At 38.9% G+C, this 23,638-nt stretch overlaps 4 protein-coding genes and 2 long non-coding RNA genes across 7 annotated transcripts; 4 read left to right on the forward strand and 2 right to left on the reverse strand.

The window, feature by feature from the left end:
- The first annotated feature begins 228 nt into the window (after positions 1 to 228).
- On the forward strand, positions 229 to 2,997 carry LOC134188962 (uncharacterized). 2 transcript variants are annotated; one of them, XM_062657180.1, is made up of 7 exons: positions 229 to 778; positions 849 to 1,160; positions 1,235 to 1,402; positions 1,465 to 1,668; positions 1,736 to 1,837; positions 2,367 to 2,495; positions 2,655 to 2,997. In XM_062657180.1, the coding sequence occupies exons 1-7, from the start codon at positions 469 to 471 to the stop codon at positions 2,831 to 2,833; spliced, it is 1,404 nt and encodes a 467-aa protein (XP_062513164.1). In that variant the 5' UTR covers positions 229 to 468; the 3' UTR covers positions 2,834 to 2,997. The 2 variants fall into 2 exon arrangements, with proteins under 2 accessions (XP_062513164.1, XP_062513165.1); XM_062657181.1 differs by having other exon boundaries at positions 2,370 to 2,495.
- Positions 2,998 to 7,006: 4,009 nt separating this feature from the next.
- Positions 7,007 to 9,583, forward strand: LOC134188625 (uncharacterized). The gene is made up of 4 exons (XM_062656791.1): positions 7,007 to 7,086; positions 7,566 to 7,812; positions 9,102 to 9,237; positions 9,300 to 9,583. Exons 1-4 carry the CDS (start codon positions 7,007 to 7,009, stop codon positions 9,581 to 9,583), a joined length of 747 nt encoding a protein of 248 aa, XP_062512775.1.
- Positions 9,584 to 9,634: 51 nt separating this feature from the next.
- Positions 9,635 to 10,855, forward strand: LOC134188963 (uncharacterized). Its single transcript, XR_009971416.1, has 3 exons — positions 9,635 to 9,727; positions 9,949 to 10,259; positions 10,422 to 10,855. It is a non-coding gene; the product is annotated as an uncharacterized LOC134188963 (long non-coding RNA).
- A 1,783-nt stretch (positions 10,856 to 12,638) lies between these two features.
- LOC134189223 (uncharacterized) lies at positions 12,639 to 13,547 on the reverse strand. Its single transcript, XM_062657464.1, has 2 exons — positions 12,808 to 13,547; positions 12,639 to 12,733 (listed from the first exon to the last, which is right to left on the reverse strand). Exons 1-2 carry the CDS (start codon positions 13,531 to 13,533, stop codon positions 12,665 to 12,667), a joined length of 795 nt encoding a protein of 264 aa, XP_062513448.1. The 5' UTR covers positions 13,534 to 13,547; the 3' UTR covers positions 12,639 to 12,664.
- Positions 13,548 to 14,883: 1,336 nt separating this feature from the next.
- On the reverse strand, positions 14,884 to 15,514 carry LOC134188626 (uncharacterized). Its single transcript, XM_062656793.1, has 3 exons — positions 15,384 to 15,514; positions 15,059 to 15,316; positions 14,884 to 14,987 (listed from the first exon to the last, which is right to left on the reverse strand). The coding sequence occupies exons 1-3, from the start codon at positions 15,481 to 15,483 to the stop codon at positions 14,884 to 14,886; spliced, it is 462 nt and encodes a 153-aa protein (XP_062512777.1). The 5' UTR covers positions 15,484 to 15,514.
- A 4,977-nt stretch (positions 15,515 to 20,491) lies between these two features.
- On the forward strand, positions 20,492 to 22,059 carry LOC134189262 (uncharacterized). Its single transcript, XR_009971469.1, has 6 exons — positions 20,492 to 20,610; positions 20,677 to 20,853; positions 20,914 to 20,991; positions 21,062 to 21,230; positions 21,466 to 21,593; positions 21,766 to 22,059. It is a non-coding gene; the product is annotated as an uncharacterized LOC134189262 (long non-coding RNA).
- The last annotated feature ends 1,579 nt before the right edge of the window (positions 22,060 to 23,638 follow it).

Here is a 23,638-nt window from a genome sequence, read left to right on the forward strand (position 1 = left end):
ATTAATTAATTAATTAAAGATAACTATGTTATTACTAAATATATGAATATGGTTCAATTTTACAAACCAGGAAAACGTTCTATCTTATTTAATCCTCCAAAGAATCCATTCTTTACCACGCAAGCAGCAGTTGTAGTAGCTCAAAGTGGTTACCTACAACTACCAGTATCGGACAACAGACCTTTCTGGTTAGTTCAATGTGAAAGTGTCACTATCAGTTGCACATCTGCAAGCTGTCCATTTTGGCATGACGTATCTGTGACTGGTCGACTCATCGTTTTCTCAGTCCTTCGCATTAGATACAGTGAAATCAGAAACAACATTGACAAATGTAGAAATGAAAGCACAATACGTGTCGCCGGTACAATTGGAACACCTCGAATGGAAGGGACGTTTATTTTTAAAGGTTAGATTTTAGTTAAATAATTAGATAACAAATAAAGGGTTAACGTTCGTGTGTTGTAATGGATGATTGTCCTTCTAGATACTATATCATTGATTCCAAGGGCTTATATTTATAATCAAAATATTTTTGTTAAAGTTGGCAGCAATGCAACTCTTTACTGCATATCCAGTCATATTAGCAGCTTGTACACGTGGACTAGAGATGGTACTGTGATTGTTGTTGGCATGAGATTTTCATTGCTCATTGATGGTGTGCTGCACATACAAAACGTGACTGAGCAAGACAGCGGACACTATGAATGCACTGCTACCGCAACATTTCCATCATTTGGCGTTGTAACCAGAAAAGTGGCATGGGGTGTAACTGTATACAGTAAGTCAATTCTACAAATTATATACTTTTAGCAAATTTGTAGTTTACAGTGACAATATTAATTGTTAAGGTATGCCGCGTGTTACTCTATCTCTATCTCAACTAAACGACCCATGCACTGAGCAATTCTGCAACACAACCAACCTTGTTGTTCCCTGCATCCTAAATCATCTCCCAACTACAGTAAAGTGTCAAGCAAAAGGATCTTTTCCGATGTTGATTCAACTATTTCGCAACGCAAAGTTACGGTTGAAGCAAAACGTGACGAATGCCAATCATACTGTGCAGCACACAATTTCATCTCCTCGTTCAGGAATCTATCAATGTATCGCTAGAAATGAGTATGGCAGCAAACAATCATTACTCTACGCAACAGTATCAGGTAAACGGTATACCATGTTGTTGTACACTGTAGAGTTTGTGTTGCAGTTTGTATATTGCGTATATATAATTTAGATGTTGTTCCAACTGTTTCTGCTACAAGTCGCTCACCGACAACGGCAGCTACATCTCCATCGACGCCACTGTCTACTGACTACGTGACTACGTATACATCACAGTCAACTCCTCGAGCGTCAAGTACGTCAACTAGTTCCACATATTCGTCTCAACCTACGAATGCAAGTTTGTAAACACTGCGCCACGCATTGACGTTATATTACTAGAAATTCTTGTTTTGAGTTTAGCATTTCATAATGTGCAATCTACTTCTGGAACGAAGTCTCCTAGAGTTACTAGTGCTCCAGTTGCCGTCACACAAGCTAATGCGTCATCCGTGTCTCTATCCAGTAGTTCTTCAACTCTCAACCTTCCTACCACTTCGACACCACGCACCAGCTCGACACCCGCATCACCTCCATCCCATCTTACAAACACTCCGTCCTCATCAGGTATGCCAGTGCTGGTTATGCTCTAGTCTTTCTATGTTTAGTTAAAATCAATTAATTAACTGTAAAGGAGCAGCAAAGCCCCATAGTGGAAAAGTGACGAGTGCGGCGACTAGTGGAGACGCAAGTAAAAGTACAACTAGGCCAGCAACAAAAGCAACGACGCCAACGCGTAAGTATAGTGATTTATAAATTCATCTAGTTCCTAGGGCTACGGTTAGTCAAAGAGTTAGAAAGATCTCTGTTATCTCCACCAGATCTACTCTTACTTCATATCGTACTGCAAGTCTCTTTACTATGTCTAAGCTAGACTGTAATGGATGCATCATTTATTTATTAATTAAATATGTACAGAATTCTGTTTGGTCTAATGTTTTATTAGTAACCTCTTAGACTTCTGCGACATCAGAAGCTACTACGAGTAATTCACTTACTGGATCACAAAGTGACGGTAGACTATACTTCATCTCATTCATTTGACGTCTGTAGACTATATATATATATATATATATATATATATATTAGATATATCTAATTCTCTAGTACAATGACATTCGCTAGATACGGCAAACTACATAAAATGTCAACTAAACTCAAACCTAAACTCTAACTTAAGAAACTAATGTGGGCGTGCCTGATTGACTTGACTAACTGAATTGAAATAACAAATCGTTTATCATATATTGTCTACTTTTCTACAGCAGATGGTGGACAAGAAAGTGGAAGAAAGTCTTCAGATCTGACGGGTGTTGCAGTATCAGGATGGGTTGTATCCGTCTTCTTATTTGGAGTTATACTTATTATGATATGGATAATTAGAAAATATCAAGGTGAGCTTCACGCGTACACATATTCTTAGAACAATACATAACAGTTGAGGCATAAACATAAGTTTACTATGATTAGAGTGATTGTTTTACACGTGTCTTGTCTTCATGTGTTAATTACAGTATAATTTTATCAATTGCTAATTTTCGCTCGTGATGTAGAATCTAGTCAGAAAAAGAGCGAAGAGACAACAATGAGAGAAAATCCTGCTTACAATTTTATATCATCACACGCTCGAGGAGGAACGGCTCCATCATCGACTGATGCTGTACAGTACGAAGAGGTAGGAATGGATGCAACTAAACGCCAACGTTTCTACGAGAACATTTCTAAGCCCTGACGACGCAGAAACAGACAGATGTAGAACATCTAGCAGACGAATGTAGCTCATCAATCCAATCAGCACGCATGGTTCTAGCTAGTCAACAACTACACTACTAGTACTGTTTTTCAAGTTGTATGTACACGTTTTTCTTCCTATATACATCTGTTTAGTAACTACCTTAATTTGATTAACGAAAAAGTTGATATTACAACACAGTTTAGTAATTGCCAATTTCAGTACGAGGCTTTAAAAGAATATTAATTTATTAATCTATACATTAATCTTAATTAAAACTTTAAATACACACAACTTATAAACAAAGTAACACACACACACACACACACACACACACACACACACACACACACACACACACACACACACATCTAACACACCCACACACGTGGCTAAGTTGATTGAAGTGAGTGGCCTACTGTTCTTGTATTGCAAATAAGAGTGTAATTACGTAAGCAGGCTTCTATAAATTTTGATATTGTTGACACTTTCTAGGCGTCACCTCTAGGAGTAAAATGCACCATTCATTGTACTTGATATGTTGACTGCGTCTAGACTAATAGAGTATTGATTATCGTCTCTGCATGCAAGGTCGTTGTTCTACTTCTCTATGTACACATATAATGTTCTATTGGCTTATTTTCAACTTATCTCTATTATGTTGTGTCTGTAATCAGTAACACAACAATAAACAGAGAAGATCGTACCGTGTCCTGTATTAGGGGAACTCCCATGAAAATAGAAGTAACGTTCTCGTGATAGTACTAAGTGGCCTGATTCTATTGGTACCTTTCTTTCTTAATACAACTCTTTCTGAACGGAGAAATTGAGCTTCCAACGTGGGGGCGTGACCCTATGGTAGTCGCCTTTTTGAGATGATGACGTACGAATATCTTACTGATTGCGCATGTGTTGTCATCAGAGTATATGGCATAGCTTCCGTACAGTTTTAAGCCCGAATGTGATGACGCTGAGAGTAGTTCGAGTTCGGGAAACTCTCATGAAATTGATTCGGACACAGGGGACGGAATCCCCGAGCGCTTGGTCAACTCAGACTGGTGCACATGCGGTCAGTGTGTTGTCATGCCCACTGCCTTTGCTGCCAAGAGTTTGACACGCTCAGTTAGAGGCTCTGTGGTTTACGGTGTCTGGTAGAACACGCAAATTTTGAGCTTGTCTGCCTCAACTACGACGTTCTGCACACTGCTGTGTGGTAGATGTCACTGAAGATTCCTTCACAGAATCACAGGTTTCTTGACACAAGTGCGTACGGTATTGCCATTTTGTTTATTGTCTTTCACTTTACAGGCTTTTGAGGTCGACAGCATACAGGCAGTTCTCACATTGGGCTCCTACGAGACTGGGCAGGCGTGCTAAAATGGTCATACCGTCATGTGTAGTTTAGCTATTAGAAGATCTTTCCCAGAAGAAGGCGAAGTGTACGTGGGGTTTAGGGAGCATCATGATTAGATATGATTTTGACAATAATGTTTGTAAGTACCTAATTCTAAGAATCTGTGTCAACTAATGTCCCATCCTAGACATGCGATAGCGTTTATATGTCATAGTTGTATGTTCTATGTAAATCTTGTTTTGACGAGCACTAACAACAGTTTCCTTGAGTGGTCTTTCACAGGTGGCAATGTTGGCTGGTAAAATCACTGGAGGTTGTCTGGCTTTGTGTTTTCGAAGAGGTTGTGGATTCAGCTGTCGTTTATTTAGAACTGCTCTAAGGATTCCTTGCAGATAGCCATAGCTCTTTGATTCAGTGATGGGCTTTGCAACCCAGATCTTGGTAGGTTTGGGAAAAACCACCTTGTATCTCACTTCTCCACTGCTAGTGGTAGCTTGCCTTCTTCCTGTTTTGTGGTTATGATCAAGTGCAGCCAGCTGTGTTCTTGCAAGCATCCCCTTGTAGCTGAAATGTTGCCTCTTAGGACAATATTTAGTGAGAAGAGCATGGTAAACTTCCAAATTACCAGTGTGGCTGAAGTCCGCTAGCTTGTCAAGGTCTTTCAAAAGCTTCTTGTTTAGGACTACCGACTTCAGCGCATCATGTGCAGGAGAACATTTCTTTAACCACTGCTTTCGTTGGCTCTCTTCAAGTGACAATTCGTTGTGTTCACACTTGCCAAAAGATGTAGCATTCTCCCATGAATGGACATTGATTGTATGGTAAATAATAGAAATCCATTTCTCTCTTAGATTTTCAGCTTGTCCATTACATGATTTTGATGACCACCACAAGTGATTTGCCACAGATCTTATCCATGGAAGAAGGTTACTACAGCCCTTTGCCTTACCCAGTTGGGTTAACTTTTTGATAACACTTTTTGAAACGTGCCAAACATCATACTGATGATCTATATCAGGGAACTGCTTTTTCATGACACATGTTATCTGCAGGTGTCTATCAGTAGCAATTTGAGCCACAGTTAATCCTTTAGTTACTAGCTCATTGACTGATCGTAGAAACCCCTCTTTTTCCATCCCAACAGAATTGGTAACTTCCTGACCTGCACAAACTGAAGGTCAACAATAAGCCCTGTATCTTGCTCCACTAGAGTATATGTACAATATTTAGCGGAATATCCAGGGCTGTCACATCGTCCATCTCCCAGTAGGTGTAAAGGGTTGTCTTTGAAGTTTTCTAGTATAGATTCCTGGTAACTTTTCCACGTTTCATTAACCACAGGACACAGGTATTCATCTTGCAATCGATAAAATGATGATTCCGAGATGAATTGCAATTTTATGATTTGAGCAAAGTGGCTGAATTTGCTGAATGTTCCTCCTGACAACAGAATCCCTGCTGCGGTTATAAGATTTCCGGCAGGTAGACCAGCAACAAGTGGTTGGGACTGCCAGTTTACATTATGCCCTTTTGAGCACTCCATTTTTACTACTAACATTGTTCCACTTGTTGATTCCGATTGGCTGACTACAGAAGAGCCACATGTTGGGCAGAATCGGAACAGTTCACTCAAGGAATTTCTGAAAATGAATTTTTGGTCCTCTTGACCACCCATTTCGGTATCCGAATCTTGTGAAGTACAAGATGTGTCAAAGACGCAGTATTTCTCTGTTTCACTGTCTGTATTAGGAGAATGTGCCTCTTTATCAGACTCTGTGGACTGACAACTGTCAGTTACTGGTGTTACTAACCATGGGGCAATTTGTGGTGGCTGAAGTTGACTAGAATGCATGTGCTCGGGAATTGGTGAAGATTCTCTCACACAGTATGAATGTTCCTTTGTTTCAGCCAGGTCTCTTTGCGTTGAAGCATCACGACATTCACGTGCTTTGGTTCCAGGAGAATTGTTTTCTTTTTGGATTTCTTGGTGGTGCTCATAATCATCATCAGAGTCAGGCACTCTAGCAACCTTAGCATGTTGTTTCATTACTTCAGTAAGGGCCTACATCGACAGGGTCTGCTCTAGGTGACAGGTTGATTGAAACAGACAGTAAATAGTAACCTGATTGTGTCTTCGTTTCTGTCCTGTTGATCGTTGTTTTCGTTTGGAGGTGAAAGTGAAAATTGTTGGGACAGCATCTGGCTTGAGGTGAATTCGTGGTTTTGTTCCCAGTAATTCTGCTTGCAAATCTCGTTGAAAACAGTCCGGTTCGAAGTGTTCACTGCAGACCAAGCTATTACGTCTAACAGGAGGATTCTGTAATCGAAGCTTTGTCAGCCATTGTTTCAGCAGAGGCTTGTTCCTAGGAGGTAAGTGATGAAAGCGCACACCACCTTTGCGATCTCCGTCCTTGTTGTTGCAACCGAACGCAATACAGTAAACCATTCTTTGTAATGTAATGGACAACTCACAAGTCAACGGCAGTAGACTAGCTGCAATATTACTTCTACGTAGTGAAATTATAGTCTCTACTCGCACATTACAACATGCGCTATTCAGTCAGCGTGACCGTATCAGGTCGTTTTCAGTCACGGCATTTGTTCCGCCTAGTCAACCTTGTACGCGTATGGCCTGAGGTAATAGTAAATGACATTATCACGCATCATAGACGGCTCACACCCAAGGACGTTCTTAGTAAGCATCTAAGATACTGCGTTATTAGATGCTACATCCTTTCAAATTCTGACTGACCCGCGATATATCCTCGCTACACAGAGCAACATACGCGAGTAAGATATTGCTACGTCACCATTTCAAAATGGCGACTGCCATAAGGTTACGCCCTCATGTTGGAAGCTCATTTTCTCCGTTCAGAAAGAGTTGTATTAAGAAAGAAAGGTACCAATAGAGTTGGACACTTAGTACTATCATGAGAACGTTACTTGTAATTTCGTGGGAGTTTCCCTTTAATTAATCTACTGCGTTCACCTACAGTTCCTACAAGGAATTTCCCAAAATTGTTTTGTCAAATCTTGAATTAAACCGATTCTAATTAATAAGCAAGCTCACTATTCTGAACAATTTAATTAATCTACAAACTGTAATTGTCTTTATTGCTGATTGATTGAATTATACAAAATGTGTAACAATTTGATGCAAATAATTTACTAACTTAACTAACCTGTTGCTAACACTATCGTCTGACTCAAAGCCCCGGCTGATGTGGCCCCATGAGCTACGCCTTTTGATCTGTTGTACAATCTTATATTGTGCAAATACTACTTAATTAATTAGCTCAGTAGTGAAGAAAACGCTAAAAATTAAAGTAGAATTAAATTTGATTTTATAGTTTTAGCAGTTGGTGGTCTTGTAATCAGAGAAGAACCAGCAGATACAGTTATCACACAAGTTGGTCACGTCCATACTGCTACTCTCTACTGCAAGACAAACTCTCAAGATAATTCGACAATCACTACTTGGTACAAAGATGACGTCAACGTAGAAGAAGGAAGTTTACCTTTCTATAACATAACGAAAGAAAGTCTTGTGGTTCAAACTACGGATATCAATGATCCTGGAGCAATTCTAGAAGGATTGTATTATTGTGTGATCAACAACGGGACGGTATACGTCAGAAGCAAGAGCGCGTATATTAGAGGTACGTTACACGTTTGTCAATTATTTAATAGAGTAACTACGTCATTCCTAAATGTATGAATATGGTTATAATTTTACAAACTAGGAGCGCGTTCTATCTTATTTGATCCTCCAAAGAATCCATTCTTTTCCATACAAGAAACAGTTGTAGTAGCTCAAAGTGGTTACCTACAACTACCAGTATCGGACAACAGAACTTTCTGGTTAGTTGCATGTGAAAGTGTCACTATCAGTTGTACATCTACAAGCTGTCCATTTTGGCATGACGTATCTGTGACGTATCTCCGTTCTTCGCATTAGATACAGTGAAATCAGAAACAACATTGACAAATGTAGAAATGAGAGCACAATACGTGTCATCGGTACAATTGGAACACCTCGAATGGAAGGAACGTTTATTTTTAAAGGTTAGATTTTAGTTGAATAATTAGATAACAAATAAAGGGTTTACGTTTGTGTGTTGTAGTGCATGTTTGTCGTTCTAGATACTAGATCATTGGTTCCAAGGGTTTATATTAAAAATCAAAATATTTTTGTCAAAGTCGGCAGCAATGCAACCCTTTACTGCATATCCAGTCATATTAGCAGCTCATACACGTGGAGTAGAGATGGTTCTGTGATTGTTTTTGTATGAGATTTTCATTGCTCATTGATGGTGTGCTGCACATACAAAACGTGACTGAACAAGACAGCGGGCAATATGAATGCACTGTTGCCGCAACATTTCCATCATTTGGCGTTGTAACCAGAAAAGTGTCATGGAGTGTTACTGTATACAGTAAGTCATTTCTACAAATTATCGACTTCTAACATTGTAGTGCAAAGGGGCAATATTGTGTGTTATATTGTTAGTTGTTGTTAAATTAAGGTTTACCGCGTGTTAGTCTATCTCTATCTCAACTAAACGACACACGCACTGAAAAAATCTGCAACACAACCAACCTTGTTCCCTGTATCTTAAATCATCTTCCAACTACAGTAAAGTGTCAAGCAAAAGGATCTTTTCCGATGTTGATTCAACTATTTCGCAACGCCCAGTTGCTGTTAGAGCAAAACGTGACGAATGCCAATCATGCTGTGCAGCCCACAATTTCATTTCCTCGTTCAGGAATCTATCAATGTATCGCTAGAAATGAGTATGGCAGCAAACAATCATCACTCTACGCAACAGTATCAGATAACGGTACCATGCATGTTGTTGTACACTGTAGAGTTTGTGTTGCTATATTGTAAGTATAGACATTGCTATACATTAGCCAACTGTTTCTGCTACAAGTCGCTCACCAACAATCGCAGCTACATCTCCATCGATGCCAAAGTCTACTGACTACGTGACTACATCACAGTCAACTCCTCGAGCGTCAAGTACGTCAATTAGTTCCTCATATGCAAGTTAGTAAACACTACGCTACGCATTGACGTTATACTACTAGAAATTCTTGTTTTGAGTTTAGCATCTCCTAGTGTGCAATCTACTACTGGAACGAAGTCTCCTAGAGTTACTAGTACTCCAGCTACCGTCACACAAGTTAATGCGTCATCCGTGTCTCTATCCAGTAGTTCTTCGACTCTCAACCTTCCTACCACTTCGACACCACGCACCAACTCGTCTTCTCAACGATCAGATCTTATACCAACGACATCAACCGTTTTGCCAACGTCTCAAACCGCATCATCTCCATCTCATCATACAAACACTCCTTCCTTATCAGGTATGCCATTGCTGATTATGCTCTAGTCTTTATAAGTTTAGTTAATCAATTAATTAACTGTAAAGGTGCAACCAAGCCCCCTATTGAAAAAGTGACGAGTGCAGCGACTAGTGAAGATGCAAGTAAAAGTACAACAACTATGCCAGCAACAAAAGCAACGACACCAACGTGTAAGTATAGTAATTTATAAATTTGTCTAGTTCCTAGCTAGGATTAGGGTTAGGGTTAGGGTTAGAAAGACCTCTGTTATCTCCACCAGATCTACTCTTACTTCATTTCGTACTGCAAGTCTCTTTGCTATCTCTAAGGTAGACTGTAATGGATGCATCATTTATTTATTAAATATGTACAGAATTCTGTTTGGTCTAATGTTTGATTAGTAACTTTATAGACTTCTGCGACATCAGAAGCTACTACGAGTAGATCACCTACTGGATCACAAAGTGACGGTATACTATACTTCATCTAATTCATTGACGTCTATAGACTAGATATATATCTAGATATTCATTGACTTGACTAACTGAATTGAAATAAGAAATCGTTTATCGTATACTGTCTACTTTTCTACAGCAGGTGGTGGACAAGAAAGTGGAAGAAAGTCTTCAGATCTGACGGGTGTTGCAGTATCAGGATGGGTTGTATCCGTCTTGCTATTTGGAGTTATACTTATTATGATATGGATAATTAGAAAACATCGAGGTGAGCTTCACGCGTATACATATTCTTAGGACAATACATAACAGTTGCGGCATAAACATAAATTTACTATGATTAGAGTGATTGTTTCACACGTGTCTTGTCTTCATGTGCTACTAATTACAGTGTAATTTTATCAATTACTAATTATCCTTCGTGATGTAGAATCTAGTCAGAAAAAATGCGAAGAGACAGCAATGAGAGAAAATCCTTCTTACAATTTTATATCATCACACGCTAGAGGAGGAACGGCTCCATCATCGACTGATGCTGTGCAGTACGAAGAGATAGGAATGGATGCAACTAGACGCCAATGTTCCTACGAGAACATTTCTAAGTCCTGACGACGCAAAAACCAGACAGATGTAGAACATCTAGCAGACGAATGTAGCTCATCAATCCTATCAGCACTCATGCTTCTAGCTAATCAACAACTACACTACTAGTACTGTTTTTCAAGTTGTATTTACACGTTTTTCTTCATTATTTTACAGTATACATCTGTTTATTAACTAACTTTAATTTGATTAGCGAAAAGCTGATTTTACAAGACAGTTAATTAATTGCCAATTTGAGTAGGAGGCTCTAGAAGAATATTAATTTACTAATATACACATTAATCTTAATTAAAACTTTAAATACACACAACTTAAAAACAAAATAACACACACCACGCCTTATAACGTTATATCCCGGATAATTCGGGATCTTAACTAGTTGTTCAAATTATTATAGGGCTGATTGAGGTGAGTGGCCTACAGGCTACTATTCCTGTATTGCAAATAAGAGTGTAAGCAGGCTTCTCTAACTATTGAATTTTTGTCACTTTGTGGGCGTCACCTCTAGCACTAAAATGCACCATACATTGTACTTGATATGTTGACTGCGTATGTCTAGACTAGTAGAGTATTGATTATCGTGTCTGCATGCATGGTCGTTGTTCTACTTCTCTATTTATACATATGATGTTCAATTTGCTTATTTCGGCGTATCTCTATACCGTTGTGTCTGTCTACTGTTAATCAGTAATACAACAATAAACAGAGAAGATTGTACGTACCGTGTACTGTATTTAGACTAGGCATGAACCTTCTAAATCTGTCATACAGGAAGCGGGCTATAGACAGGTGTGGTGAGATGCCATTATGGAATGGAGGGAGGCAGTGTGGTTGCTAAACAGGATGACACAAGTTCACTAGATAAAAATTGCTGCAATACATGTGTTTAGGCTGCTACATATACTTGAAATGTCCTTTTATTAGCTGATTTACAACAGCTTTTTGAGTTTTATTGTTTTAGTTGGTTAGAAATTGAGTATACTTGCCAAGTGGATGACCTACAGAATATCAATAATTAATTGATAATAATTAGTATCTAATTGGTATAATTATCAACTTGACATTAATCATCCACAGTCATATTATATCACCTTTACTGTGTATCACCTCTGCTCTAGGTATATCAGCCTTGGTGTTGATTAGTCTGATACAATTGTTCTGAACACAATTTTGTGCAGGATTTGATCAACATTTTGTTTCCAATTATTTTTTGAAAATCATTGATAGTTTGCTCTGCTTGTTAGTAACTAAAACAGTAAACTCTGATAATTGATATTGAATGACAAGTGCACACTCAATTTGACAATAAAACAACCAATCAAGTCATTCTAAATTTAAAATCAACGTTTTTATTTATTAATTTGATATCTTTGTTGCCATATTACAGCAGAGCTGTTAGCAGACACTATCTACAAATACGAATACAATTACAGATATCTCAATGTTTGCATTAGTGTATTTCAATTTATAAAATTAATTAATTATTTATTTTTAGAATTTTGTTGAACTATTTTTTAGAGATGGGCAGTGCAATTCAACGGAAACTGTAACTCATCTGACAGGAAGTGGACACTTTAGTGTTGAATGAATGTTGTAGTGTGTGTTTGTATGGACATATCTATTTTAGTCTTGTGTTGTCTTCTTATTACTGTTTTGTGTATGTATATATCCAAGAGAGATTGACTGTGGAAACCTCTGTGTGTGTGTGTGTGTGTGTGTGTGTGTGTGTGTGTGTGTGTGTGCGTGCATGCGTGCGTGCGTGTGTGTGTGTGACTTTTCTGAATATACGTCTCTTTCTGCTAGTTGCTTCGTGATCATTCGAACCAGTGAATGCAACAGCTACAATACGAATTTATTAAATGATTGTAATACAATGACTAATAACGATTGTATATATAAACAGACAACGGCAACATATATACGATAAACAGAGCAATATATACGATACAAAAAGCAAGAATTTAGAAAAGTTATTGCACTAGAGTGCAAGTAGAGCTACATTTATGTCAATGTATTAACTAAATGTTTCAGTGCTTAGTATGGTCAATAGTGGCGTACTCCACGTTTTCTTCAGACGTCACGTGTCGCTTCGTTTCCCGACGGTATAATCTCCACGTCTGTATACTTCACGTCAGACTTCTAGTCAAAGCAAATTACAGTAAATAAACTCAGCATACTGCTCAACATGGCATACAATATTAGTTTTCTCTTACTCCTTTCTTTTGAACCGATGAAGCAGTTGCATTCATTGCATCGCGAGGCAAAGATCGAGACTTTGCGGATACAGTATATTCGGTCCCTTCCGTCTGGTAATGCTTTGGTTCGGATGCGACTGCAGGTTTTCGGTTTGATTTTGGACTTCCTGATGGTCGCTTGCTCGATACAGCATATTCACTGTCACCAACTGACATATGTGAGACTGTCGACTGTTTCTTTTTTGCTTGTATGTTGGCAACAGCGTATTCACTGTCACCAACTGACATGTGTGACACGGTCGACTTTTTCTTCTTAGATTGTTTATTGGCAACAGCGTATGTGTCTTTTACTGTAGTGAAATGGTTGGGAGAGATAGATGAATCACTTTTACCGGCAGATCTGTCTGCGTTAGACTGATCGTGTTGTTCTGGTTGGGTGCGAGAATCTTGTGCATTTGGTGGAGGTAGTGATGGAGGAGCATTGCGAGTCGTCTTCGTTTTGTTCTCATCTGGTAAACCATATGGATTCTCATCGTTCTCGTCATTTGGTTTTCTGCCTGTGTCGTCTTGTTGTGCCATCATTGTTGCTGCTCTGGTCACCAAACGGCTACCTGATATCTTCAGTTCTCTCTTGACGTTGGGCCTCGCATAGGTGTACTCACTGGGGAGTGTAACACTTCTGGCGTTCTTGGACTTTACTTCATCTGGTGCAGCGTCGGGATTTTCACAATTTCCTTGTGGCATTTCTTCATTGTCTTGTTTTGTTGTCGTGACCTCTCCTATCACTAAGCGGTCACTCTCGACCGTCGTTACTCGTTTGGAATCAGGCTTGGCGTAGGAATACTCAGTTTTTGGTGACACGGTATTCTTACGAGCCTTAGCTTTGTGATCACTCGGTAGAGGGTAAGAATTTTCTTCTTTAGTACTACCTGACTGCACGACTTCTTCATATGGTTCACTTGCAGATGTTGTAGACAAACGTTGTGCGAGCTGTATTGGCATTTTGGCGGTAACTTTAGAGTGACTACCATCCGTAGAAGACGCAGACAAACGCAGTCTTACTGCTTGTTTCGGTTTGTCTGGTACCGCATACGGGGTATCTTCTCCAAGATTGCTTTGTGTTTGGACGTTTGATGAAGGATTGTTTGCACTGCCTACGAGTTCACAAGCTCCTAAGAATAGAACACCTAGTATTGTTTTAATTTCTGTCTCATAGTGTGTGTGTGTGTGTGTGTGTGTGTGTGTGTGTGTGTGTGTGTGTGTGTGTGTGTGTGTGTGTGTGTGTGTGTGTGTGTGTGTGTGTGTGTGGTGTGTGCGTGTGTGTAATACTATATTTACTATACAGCCATCATTAAATAGCATGCTAACCACTTATTACTGCTTCCTCATATTGACCATCTGAACGACTCCTATCATCATTCTTCTGCCTCTTGTCCGACATTGGCTTAGCTACATAGTAGCCCTCTAATGGAACGCCTCCTGTTGTAACAGGAATTTCATCCGTCTTTCGGTCACACACACTATATTTGCTGTTTTCTAGCGTTGAGTAACGTTCGTCTAGACTGTCATGTTTTGTAATAATCACTTCATCTTCCATTTTTCGGTCCAAAACATCATACTGATCTTCTTTTCTTATACCGTCGTCTCCGGTTGCATTGGAGCGGTGCACGGGTGAAACAATAGCCGTCGGTTTGTTAATATTCCCGTATGAGAAGGATGCAGCAGTTTGTCCACTGCTGTCAACATGACTTTGTTTCAGTCTTTCTCTATTTGTTGTTGCTGTCCAGAAGGTGGGATTGTCGATTGTGGTAGCACTTGCTACTGGAGACCGTTGCTTATCTTCATCGAGTGCAAAACCTAAGCATAATTATCTAGATACTAAAATCACTGGCATAGGCAGAGGTAAAAAGTTTGGTTGACTTTGTTTACGTCGATAGCAAGTGACGATGATTATGATTAGAAAGACAACTAAAACGACGACTCCACCTGAAGCTCCACCAGCAACTACTGCAATTGGTAGACCGTCAAACTCTTTTGCAGCTAGTAGATACGTATGTTAGGAACTAGCAATTGTACGTAAATTTATAAATTACTCTACTTACGCGTTTGTGTCGTTGATTTCGTTGCTGGCCTAGTTGTACTTTTACTTGCGTTTCCACTAGTCGCTGAATTCGTCACTTTTCCAATAGGGGGCATTGCTGCACCTTTACAGTTAATTAATTGATTAACTAAACTTAGAAAGACTAGAGCATAACCAGCAATGGCATACCTGATGAGGAAGGAGTGTTTGTATGATGGCATGGAGGTGATGCGGTTTGAGATGTTGGCAAAACGGTTGATGTCGTTGGTATAAGATCTGATCGTTGAGAAGACGAGCTGGTGCGTGGTGTCGAAGTGGTAGGAAGGTTGAGAGTCGAAGAACTACTGGATAGAGACACGGATGACGCATTAGCTTGTGTGACGGTAACTGGAGCACTAGTAACTCTAGGAGACTTCGTTCCAGAAGTAGATTGCACATTATTTGATGCTAGACTCAAACAAGAGTTTCTAGTATAATTATAATAAAGTCAATGCGTAGCGCAGTGTTTACTAACTTGCATGCGTAAGTTGAGATGAATGTGAGAAACTAGTTGACGTACTTGATGCTCGAGGAGTTGACTGTGACGTAGTCACGTAGTCAGTAGACTTTGGCATCGATGGAGATGTAGCTGCCGTTGTCGGTGAACGACTTGTAGCAGAAACAGTTGGAACAACACCTACAGTATACGCAATATATATATATATATATATACTGACAATAGCAACACAAACTCTACAGTGCACAACAAGATGATACCGTTTACCTGATACTGTTGCGTAGAGTGATGATTGTTTGCTGCCACGCTCATTTCTAGCGATACATTGATAGATTCCTGAACGAGGAGATAAAATTGGGTGCTGCACAGTATGATTGGCATTCGTCACGTTTTGCTTTAACAGCAACTGGACGTTGCGAAATAGTTGAATCAACATCGGAAAAGATCCTTTTGCTTGACACTTTACTGTAGTTGGTAAATGATTTAGAATGCAGGGAACAATAAGGTTGGTTGTGTTGCAAATTTGTTCAGTGCGTGTGTCGTTTAGTTGAGATAGATATAGAGTAACACGCGGTAAACCTTTACAGCAATTAATTAACAATGTATAACACTCGATATTGTCACCGTGCACTACAAATCTAGAAGTTGTGGAAATTGACTTACTGTATACAGTAACACTCATTGACACTTTTCTGGTTTGAACGCCAAATGATGGAAATGTTGCAGTAGCAGTGCATTCATATTGCCCGCTGTCTTGTTCAGTCACGTTTTGTATGTGCAACACACCATCAATGAGCAATGAAAATCTCATACCAACAACAATCACAGTACCATCTCTTTTCCACGTGTACGAGCTGCTGATATGACTGGATATGCAGTAAAGGGTTGCATTACTGCCAACTTTAACAAAAATATTTTGATTTTTAATATAAGCCCTTGGAACCAATGATATAGTATCTAGAACGACAATTATCTATTACAACACAAACGTAAACCCTTTATTTGTTATCTAATTACTCAACTATAATCTGACCTTGAAAGGTAAACTTTCCTTCCATTCGAGGTGTTCCAATTGTACTGATGACACGTATTGTGCTTTCATTTCTACATTTGTCAATGTTGTTTCTGATTTCACTGTATCTAATGCGAAGAACGGAGAAAACGACGAGTCGACCAGTCACAGATACGTCATGCCGAAATGGACAGCTTGTAGATGTACAACTGATAGTGACACTTTCACATTCAACGAACCAGAAAGATCTGTTGTCCCGATACTGGTAGTTGTAGGTAACCAGTTTGAGCTACTACAACTGTTGCTTGCGTGGATAAAGCTCCAGTCAATGGAGGAACAAAGAAAACGGAACGATCTCCTAGTTTGTAAAATTAGAACCATATTCATACATTTAGGACTGACGTAGTTACTCTATTAATTAATTGAAAAACGTGTAATGTACCTCTAATATACACGCTCTTGCTTCTGACCGCGACCATTCCGTTGTTGATCACACAATAATACAATCCTTCTAGTGATTCTCCGGTATCATGGGGATCTTTAGTTTGAACCACAAGACTTTCTTTCGCTATGTTATAGAAAGGTAAACTTCCATCTTGTACGTTAACGTCATCTTTGTACCAAGTAGGGATTGTCGAATCATCTTGAGAGTTTGACCTGCAGTAGAGAGTAGCAGTACGTAACTGATCTTGACCAACTTGTGTGGTGACTGTATCTGCTGGTTCTTCTCTGATTACAAGACCACTAACTGCAAAAACTATAAAATCAAATATAATTATTTCGATTTTAGTTTTTAGAGTTTCTTTACTACTGAGCTAATTAATTAAGTAGTATTTGCACAATACAAGATTGTACAACAGATTGAAAGACGTAGCTCGTGGGGCCACATCAGCGGGGTTTCGAGTCAGACGACAGTGTCAGCAACAGGTTAGTTAAGTTCATAAACTATTTGCATCAAATTGTTACACATTTTTGTATAATTCAATCAATCAACAACAAAGACAATTACAGTTTGTAGATTAATTAAATTGTTCAGAATAGTGAGCTTACCTATTAATTAGAATTTGTTTCATTCAAGATTTGACAAAACAATTTTTGGGAAATTCCTTTTAGGAACTGCGGGTGGACGCAGTAGACTAATTAATTAAGTTAACATGCATATCTATAGCCAGTGACACCGCCCAGTCCAATGTACGGTACTTGAGTAATTTGAGTCTCGAAAGTCGAGGCTTAGTGACTCGCTCGAGAAACCATGCAGTCAAACACGTAGCAAGAGCATGTACGAGCGTGTATGACCCTCAGGTAACATGCAGCCAAAAAAAGGAGTTCCGCTCACTCGAAACTTTTGAGATACGCCTTTCTAGTAGAAAGCCTAGCTAATTAGCTGTTTAAATAGCTAATGCACGCTTTCTACAGTGGTTTTGTACTAGAGTCTTCTTACCGTGTAAACAAAGATGAAGGAAGCTGGCGACTACTTCAAACAAGCGATCTTCTGTCTTCATAGCCCCAGGTCTAACTCGCGTGAATTCAGGAGGCGTGGCTTTTTGTGTAATAATTAATTATAATGGCTTAGTTACTTTCATAGTTAGTTGTAGCAACAACAAGACGCGCGGTGGTTGTGTCACAAACAAGAGTATAGCCAGATCAGTAATTGATAAGCATAACCTTTTTATTAATTCATTTGCAAATTTTGTTTCCCTTTCTTAATAATATTGCATCTTGGTATAGCTGTTTCTGAACAAGTAGACTTGCTATTGTGTGCACAAACTCTAATTTAGTAAATTACTAGATACTACAGCATCGATCTAGTTGTTACTGCTGGATTACGTGTGTCTTTATTGATTCTCGTTGACTTGTGTCTATTTATACACTCTATTTCGTGCACTTGATCGCGTTCGTCTCCATAATTTTGTTGCATCACAAGAGATCACGAAATTGACTTGTCCAATCAAGAGCTTGAGCGTTTAGAATAAATGTACGCGACACTGTAAAACTCTATGAGTTAAACTAACGACGTAAAGTAAAGTATAAAGACTTGTAATCGTATTAACTTAATTAAATTTTTTAGCATTGATATCAGATAATCTGTTTCCAGACATTAGATGTAATAATACCCTGCACGTTATCTAACGATCTATTTATTCAAGAATCGCGCGGTACCGTGATAGTTACAAGAGTAACTTGATACTGATGAAGTAGAAAGGCAATCGTGTCAAGAGTCACACCCTAATTAATTTGGAGAGTCTCGCGAACTTAGATGGTAAGACAAATTGTGTATATAAGTTTACCGCGGTTAGAGACTAGACTCAATTAATTAATTAATGTAAAGAAATGTTGTACTACCAAGACCTAGACGTGCAGTCACAACTGCAGGGCGGTCCTCGATCGCGCGTGGGCTGTGCAAGAGACTACGATGCTTTATCTATGGGCTGTGTACGGTGCTATTATTCTAGAGAGGATCTGATGATCACAACTAGCGCATGCTCAGTTTAAACCGTTTGTAATTTCACGTGATCTAGCTGCACACTAAGAATGAAGAAAACAGGATGCATATGTTGGTTGCTTGGACTGGTCGACTGGTTTGTTGTCCTAGGTGGTAAGAAAGTCCAATTTAGCAGTGTTTTGGAAACTGCTGGATAGATTGTGTAAATGTTGAAGTTTTAGTTACCTAGTCAGCTAAATATATATGCAGGCCGTGATCTGAAAATAAAAATTGTTTTACAGTTTCAGCAATTGATGGTCTTGTAATTAGAGAAGAACTAGCAGATACAGTCACCACACAAGTTGGTCCCGATCACTTACATACTGCTACTCTCTACTGCAAGCCAAACTCTCAAGATGATTCGACAATCACTACTTGGTACAAAGGTGACGTCAACGTAGAAGCTGGAAGTTTACCTTTCTATAACATAACGAAAGAAAGTCTTGTGGTTCAAACTAAAGATCCCCATGATACCGGAGAATCACTAGAAGGATTGTATTATTGTGTGATCAACAACGGGCCGGCAGCAGTCAGAAGCAAGAGCGCGTATACTAGAGGTACATTATACGTTTGTCAATTATTTAGTAGAGTAGCAACGTCATTCCTAAATGTATGAATATGGTTTAATTTTACAAACTAGGAAATTGTTCCATTTTCTTTGTTCTTCCATCCGGAGCTTTTTCCACGCAAGCAACAGTTGTAGTAGCTCAAAGTGGTTACCTACAACTGCCAGCATCGGACAACAGATCTTTCCGGTTAGTTGAATGTGAAAGTGTCACTATCAGTTGTACATCTACAAGCTGTCTATTTTGGCATGACGTATCTGTGACTGGTCGACTCGTCGTTTTCTCCGTCCTTCGCATTAGATACAGTGAAATCAGAAACAACATTGACAAATGTAGAAATGAAAGCACAACACGTGTCATCAGTGCAATTGGAACACCTCGAAGGGAAGGAAAGTTTACCTTTAAAAATTAGATTTTAGTTGAATAATTAGATAACAAATAAAGGGTTTACGTTTGTGTGTTGTAATGGATGATTGTCTTTCTAGATACTATATCATTGGTTCCAAGGGTTATATTTATAATCAAAATATTTTTGTTAAAGTTGGCAGTAATGCAACCCTTTACTGCATAATATCCAGTCTTAGTAGCAGCTCGTACACGTGGAAAAGAAATGGTTCTGTGATTGTTGTTGGTATGTGATATTTATTGCTTATTGATGGTGTGCTGCACATACAAAACGTAACTGAACAAGACAGCGGGCAATATGGATGCACTGCTACCGCAACATTTTTATCAGTTGGTGGTGTATATGCCAGAATAGTGTCATGGAGTGTCACTGTATACAGTAAGTCAATTTCTACAAATTATATACTTCTAAATTTGTAGTGTACAGTAACAATATTGTGTGTTATATTGTTAATTGTTTTAATGAAGGTATACCGCGTGTTACTCTATCTCTATCTCAACTAAACGACACACGCACTGAACATTTCTGCAACACAACCAACCTTGTTGTTCCCTGCATCCTAAATCATCTCCCAACTACAGTAAAGTGTCAAGCAAAAGGATCTTTTCCGATGTTGATTCAACTATTTCGCAACGTCCAGTTGCTGTTGGAGCAAAACATGACGAATGCCAATCATGCTGTGCAGCACACAATTTCATCTCCTCGTTCAGGAATCTATCAATGTATCGCTAGAAATGAGTATGGCAGCAAACAATCATCACTCTACGTAACAGTATCAGGTAAACGGTACCATGTTGTTGTACTGTAGAGTTTGTGTTGCTATTGTCATATCGCGTATACTTTAGGTGTTGTTCCGACTGTTTCTGCTACAAGTCGTTCACCAACAACGGCAGCTACATCTCCATCGATGCCACAATCTACTGCATCTGACTACGTGACTACTACATCTCTACCTCACACATTAGTGACAAAGTCATCAAATCATTATTCTAGTTCATCAACGTCACAGCATCTGCCCACAAGTTGGAAGTCGCCGATTGTAAATTGCAGAAATGCAAATTAGATGATTGCCAATTTTTTAGATTCTATCGACATTTCGTCAAATAGGAGGATCTCTATTATCTCTACCGGATCTACTCTTACTTCATCTCGTACTGCAAGTCTCTATACTATCTCCTAATCTAGAATGTAATGAATGCATCATTTATTTATTATTATATTTTGTTGTAGCTTTACATCCAGACAGAACAGAGTCGTCAACAAGCAAGCAAGCAAAGACAGAAACTTCATTTACACCGACGGCATCCTACCTGTCTCGTCCAGTGTTTCCTTCAACAGCAAGAGCGCAAACTGACTTCCAGTCATCACGCAATTGATCAACCTTAGTTACGTTGAAAAGGTAGAATATGTACAAAAATATGTTTGGTCTAATGTTTGATTAGTAACCTCAAAGACTTCTGCGACATCCGAAGCTACTACGAGTAGGTTACCTACTGGATCACAAAGTGACGGTACTATACGTCATCTAATTCATTTGTCGTCTGTAGACTAGAGATATATCTAGATATTGATTGACTTGACTAACTGAATTGAAATAAGAAATCGTTTATCGTATACTGTCTACTTTTCTACAGCAGGTGGTGGACAAGAAAGTGGAAGAAAGTCTTCAGATCTGACGGATGTTGCAGTATCAGGATGGGTTGTATCCGTCTTGTTATTTGGAGTTATACTTATTATGATATGGATAAATAAAAACATCGAGGTGAGCTTTAATAATTCACCCGTATACATATTCTTAGAACAATACATAACAGTTGCGGCATAGACATAAGTTTACTATGATTAGAGTGATTGTTTTACACGTGTCTTGTCTTCATGTGTTAAGTTAATTACAGTGTAATTTGATCAATTACTAATTTTCCCTCGTGATGTAGAATCTAGTCGGAAAAAAGCGAAAAAACAACAATGAGAGAAAATCCTGCTTACAATTTTATATCATCACACGCTCGAGGAGGAACGGCTCCATCATCGACTGATGTTGTACAGTACGAGAGGTAGGAATGGATGCAACTAAACGTCAACGTTCTTACGAGAACATTTCTAAGACCTGACGACGCAGAAACAGACAGATGTAGAACATCTAGCAGACGAATGTAGCTCATCAATCCTATCAGCACGCATGGTTCTAGCTAATCAACACTACACTACTAGATAGTACTGTTCTTCAAGTTGTATCACTATGTACAGGTTTTTCTCCATTATTCTACAATACACATCTGTTTGGTAACTACCTTTAATTTGATTAAGGAAAGCTGATTTTACAGCACAGTTAATTAATTGCCAATTTGAGAACGAGGTTTTAGAAGAAAACTAATTTATTAATCTATGCATTAATCTTAATTAAAACTTTGAATACACACAACTTAAGAACGAAATAACACACACACGCTCACACACCCACACGCACGCATACACACACGCACGCACGCACGCACACACAGACACACACAGACACACACACACACACACACACACACACACACACACACACACACACACACAGACAGACAGACAGACAGACAGACAGACAGACAGACAGACAGACAGACAGACAGACAGACACACACACACACACACACACACACACACACACACACACACACACACACACACACACACACACACACACACACACAACTACGCTCTGAAGCGAGTAGAACACAGCTTCATTTACTAGTTTAGAAAATTTACTGTAATATGAAATAATATAAAAATTTTTTCCATAACGTTTGCCTACAGAATCAGATTTAGATAAAATTTAATGAAAACAGACAAATTATTAATTATTTTAGTTGTGAATACGGTAAGCTTGAACCAAATTAAACTAATCTATTTATACAAATCAAACATTAAAGTGTTAACACTAACTATCATTTTTTCAATTATATAATCAGAATGTGTTATAAAATCGTGTCAATCATCTATTTTGAAATTATTATAGTGTTGCAACGTCTTCATATTCTGGCTCTCCCCTTTGGCTTGCATTGATTCTATTGTCTGTTCATGCAGCTGTGACGAAATCAGAACACTATGTACCTCTGGGTTGTTTCCTACTAAAAATTAAGATGAAAAAACGCCGTTTCCTGCATTTAAAGTAAGAATCTCCAATTTCAGAGCAACCAGTCAGAAGTTGATTACTTACTTAGAGAAGAAGCAGACAAACTAATGGCCAAGCGACAAAACCGTTGAAACGTAGCATGTCTCATTACCATGCGATACCGGTCTCGCGGAGAAGTATGTACAGCAAAAATGTACGTTAGAACAGGTAGTACAGCACCATGCATACCTCGAAACCTCTGTTTGCACTCAGGATGTCACGTCCTGCATGGATATATACAGTGTATATAGCAGTGATTAGGGAATGTTAGGTTAGCAGACAGGAAGTTCTATGACCACAACTCGTAGAATTCGTGCGTGCAGTAGAAACCGAACCAGCCGCATGTAAAACGCAATTATCTGGATGTATCTATACAGCCGTAGTGTGTGTGTTGTGTGTGTGTGTGTGTGTGTGTGTGTGTGTGTGTGTGTGTGTGTGTGTGTGTGTGTGTGTGTGTGTGTGTGTGTGTGTGTTAGGAGAACTATTAAATTATTAAATTGCTCTAGAGCAGGTGAATGGCTGTCCAACTCCAACTACTTGCCAGCAGCGCCCGTTTTGTCTATACACATACTGTATCCCTTAATTACTAAATCTACTATAGTATGTTGACTATTACAAACACTGATTGAGCTAGATGCAGACAATATCTA

The sequence above is a fragment of the Corticium candelabrum genome, chromosome 13 (genome assembly GCF_963422355.1).
Source record: "Corticium candelabrum chromosome 13, ooCorCand1.1, whole genome shotgun sequence".
NCBI classification, from domain to species: Eukaryota; Metazoa; Porifera; class Homoscleromorpha; order Homosclerophorida; family Plakinidae; genus Corticium; species Corticium candelabrum.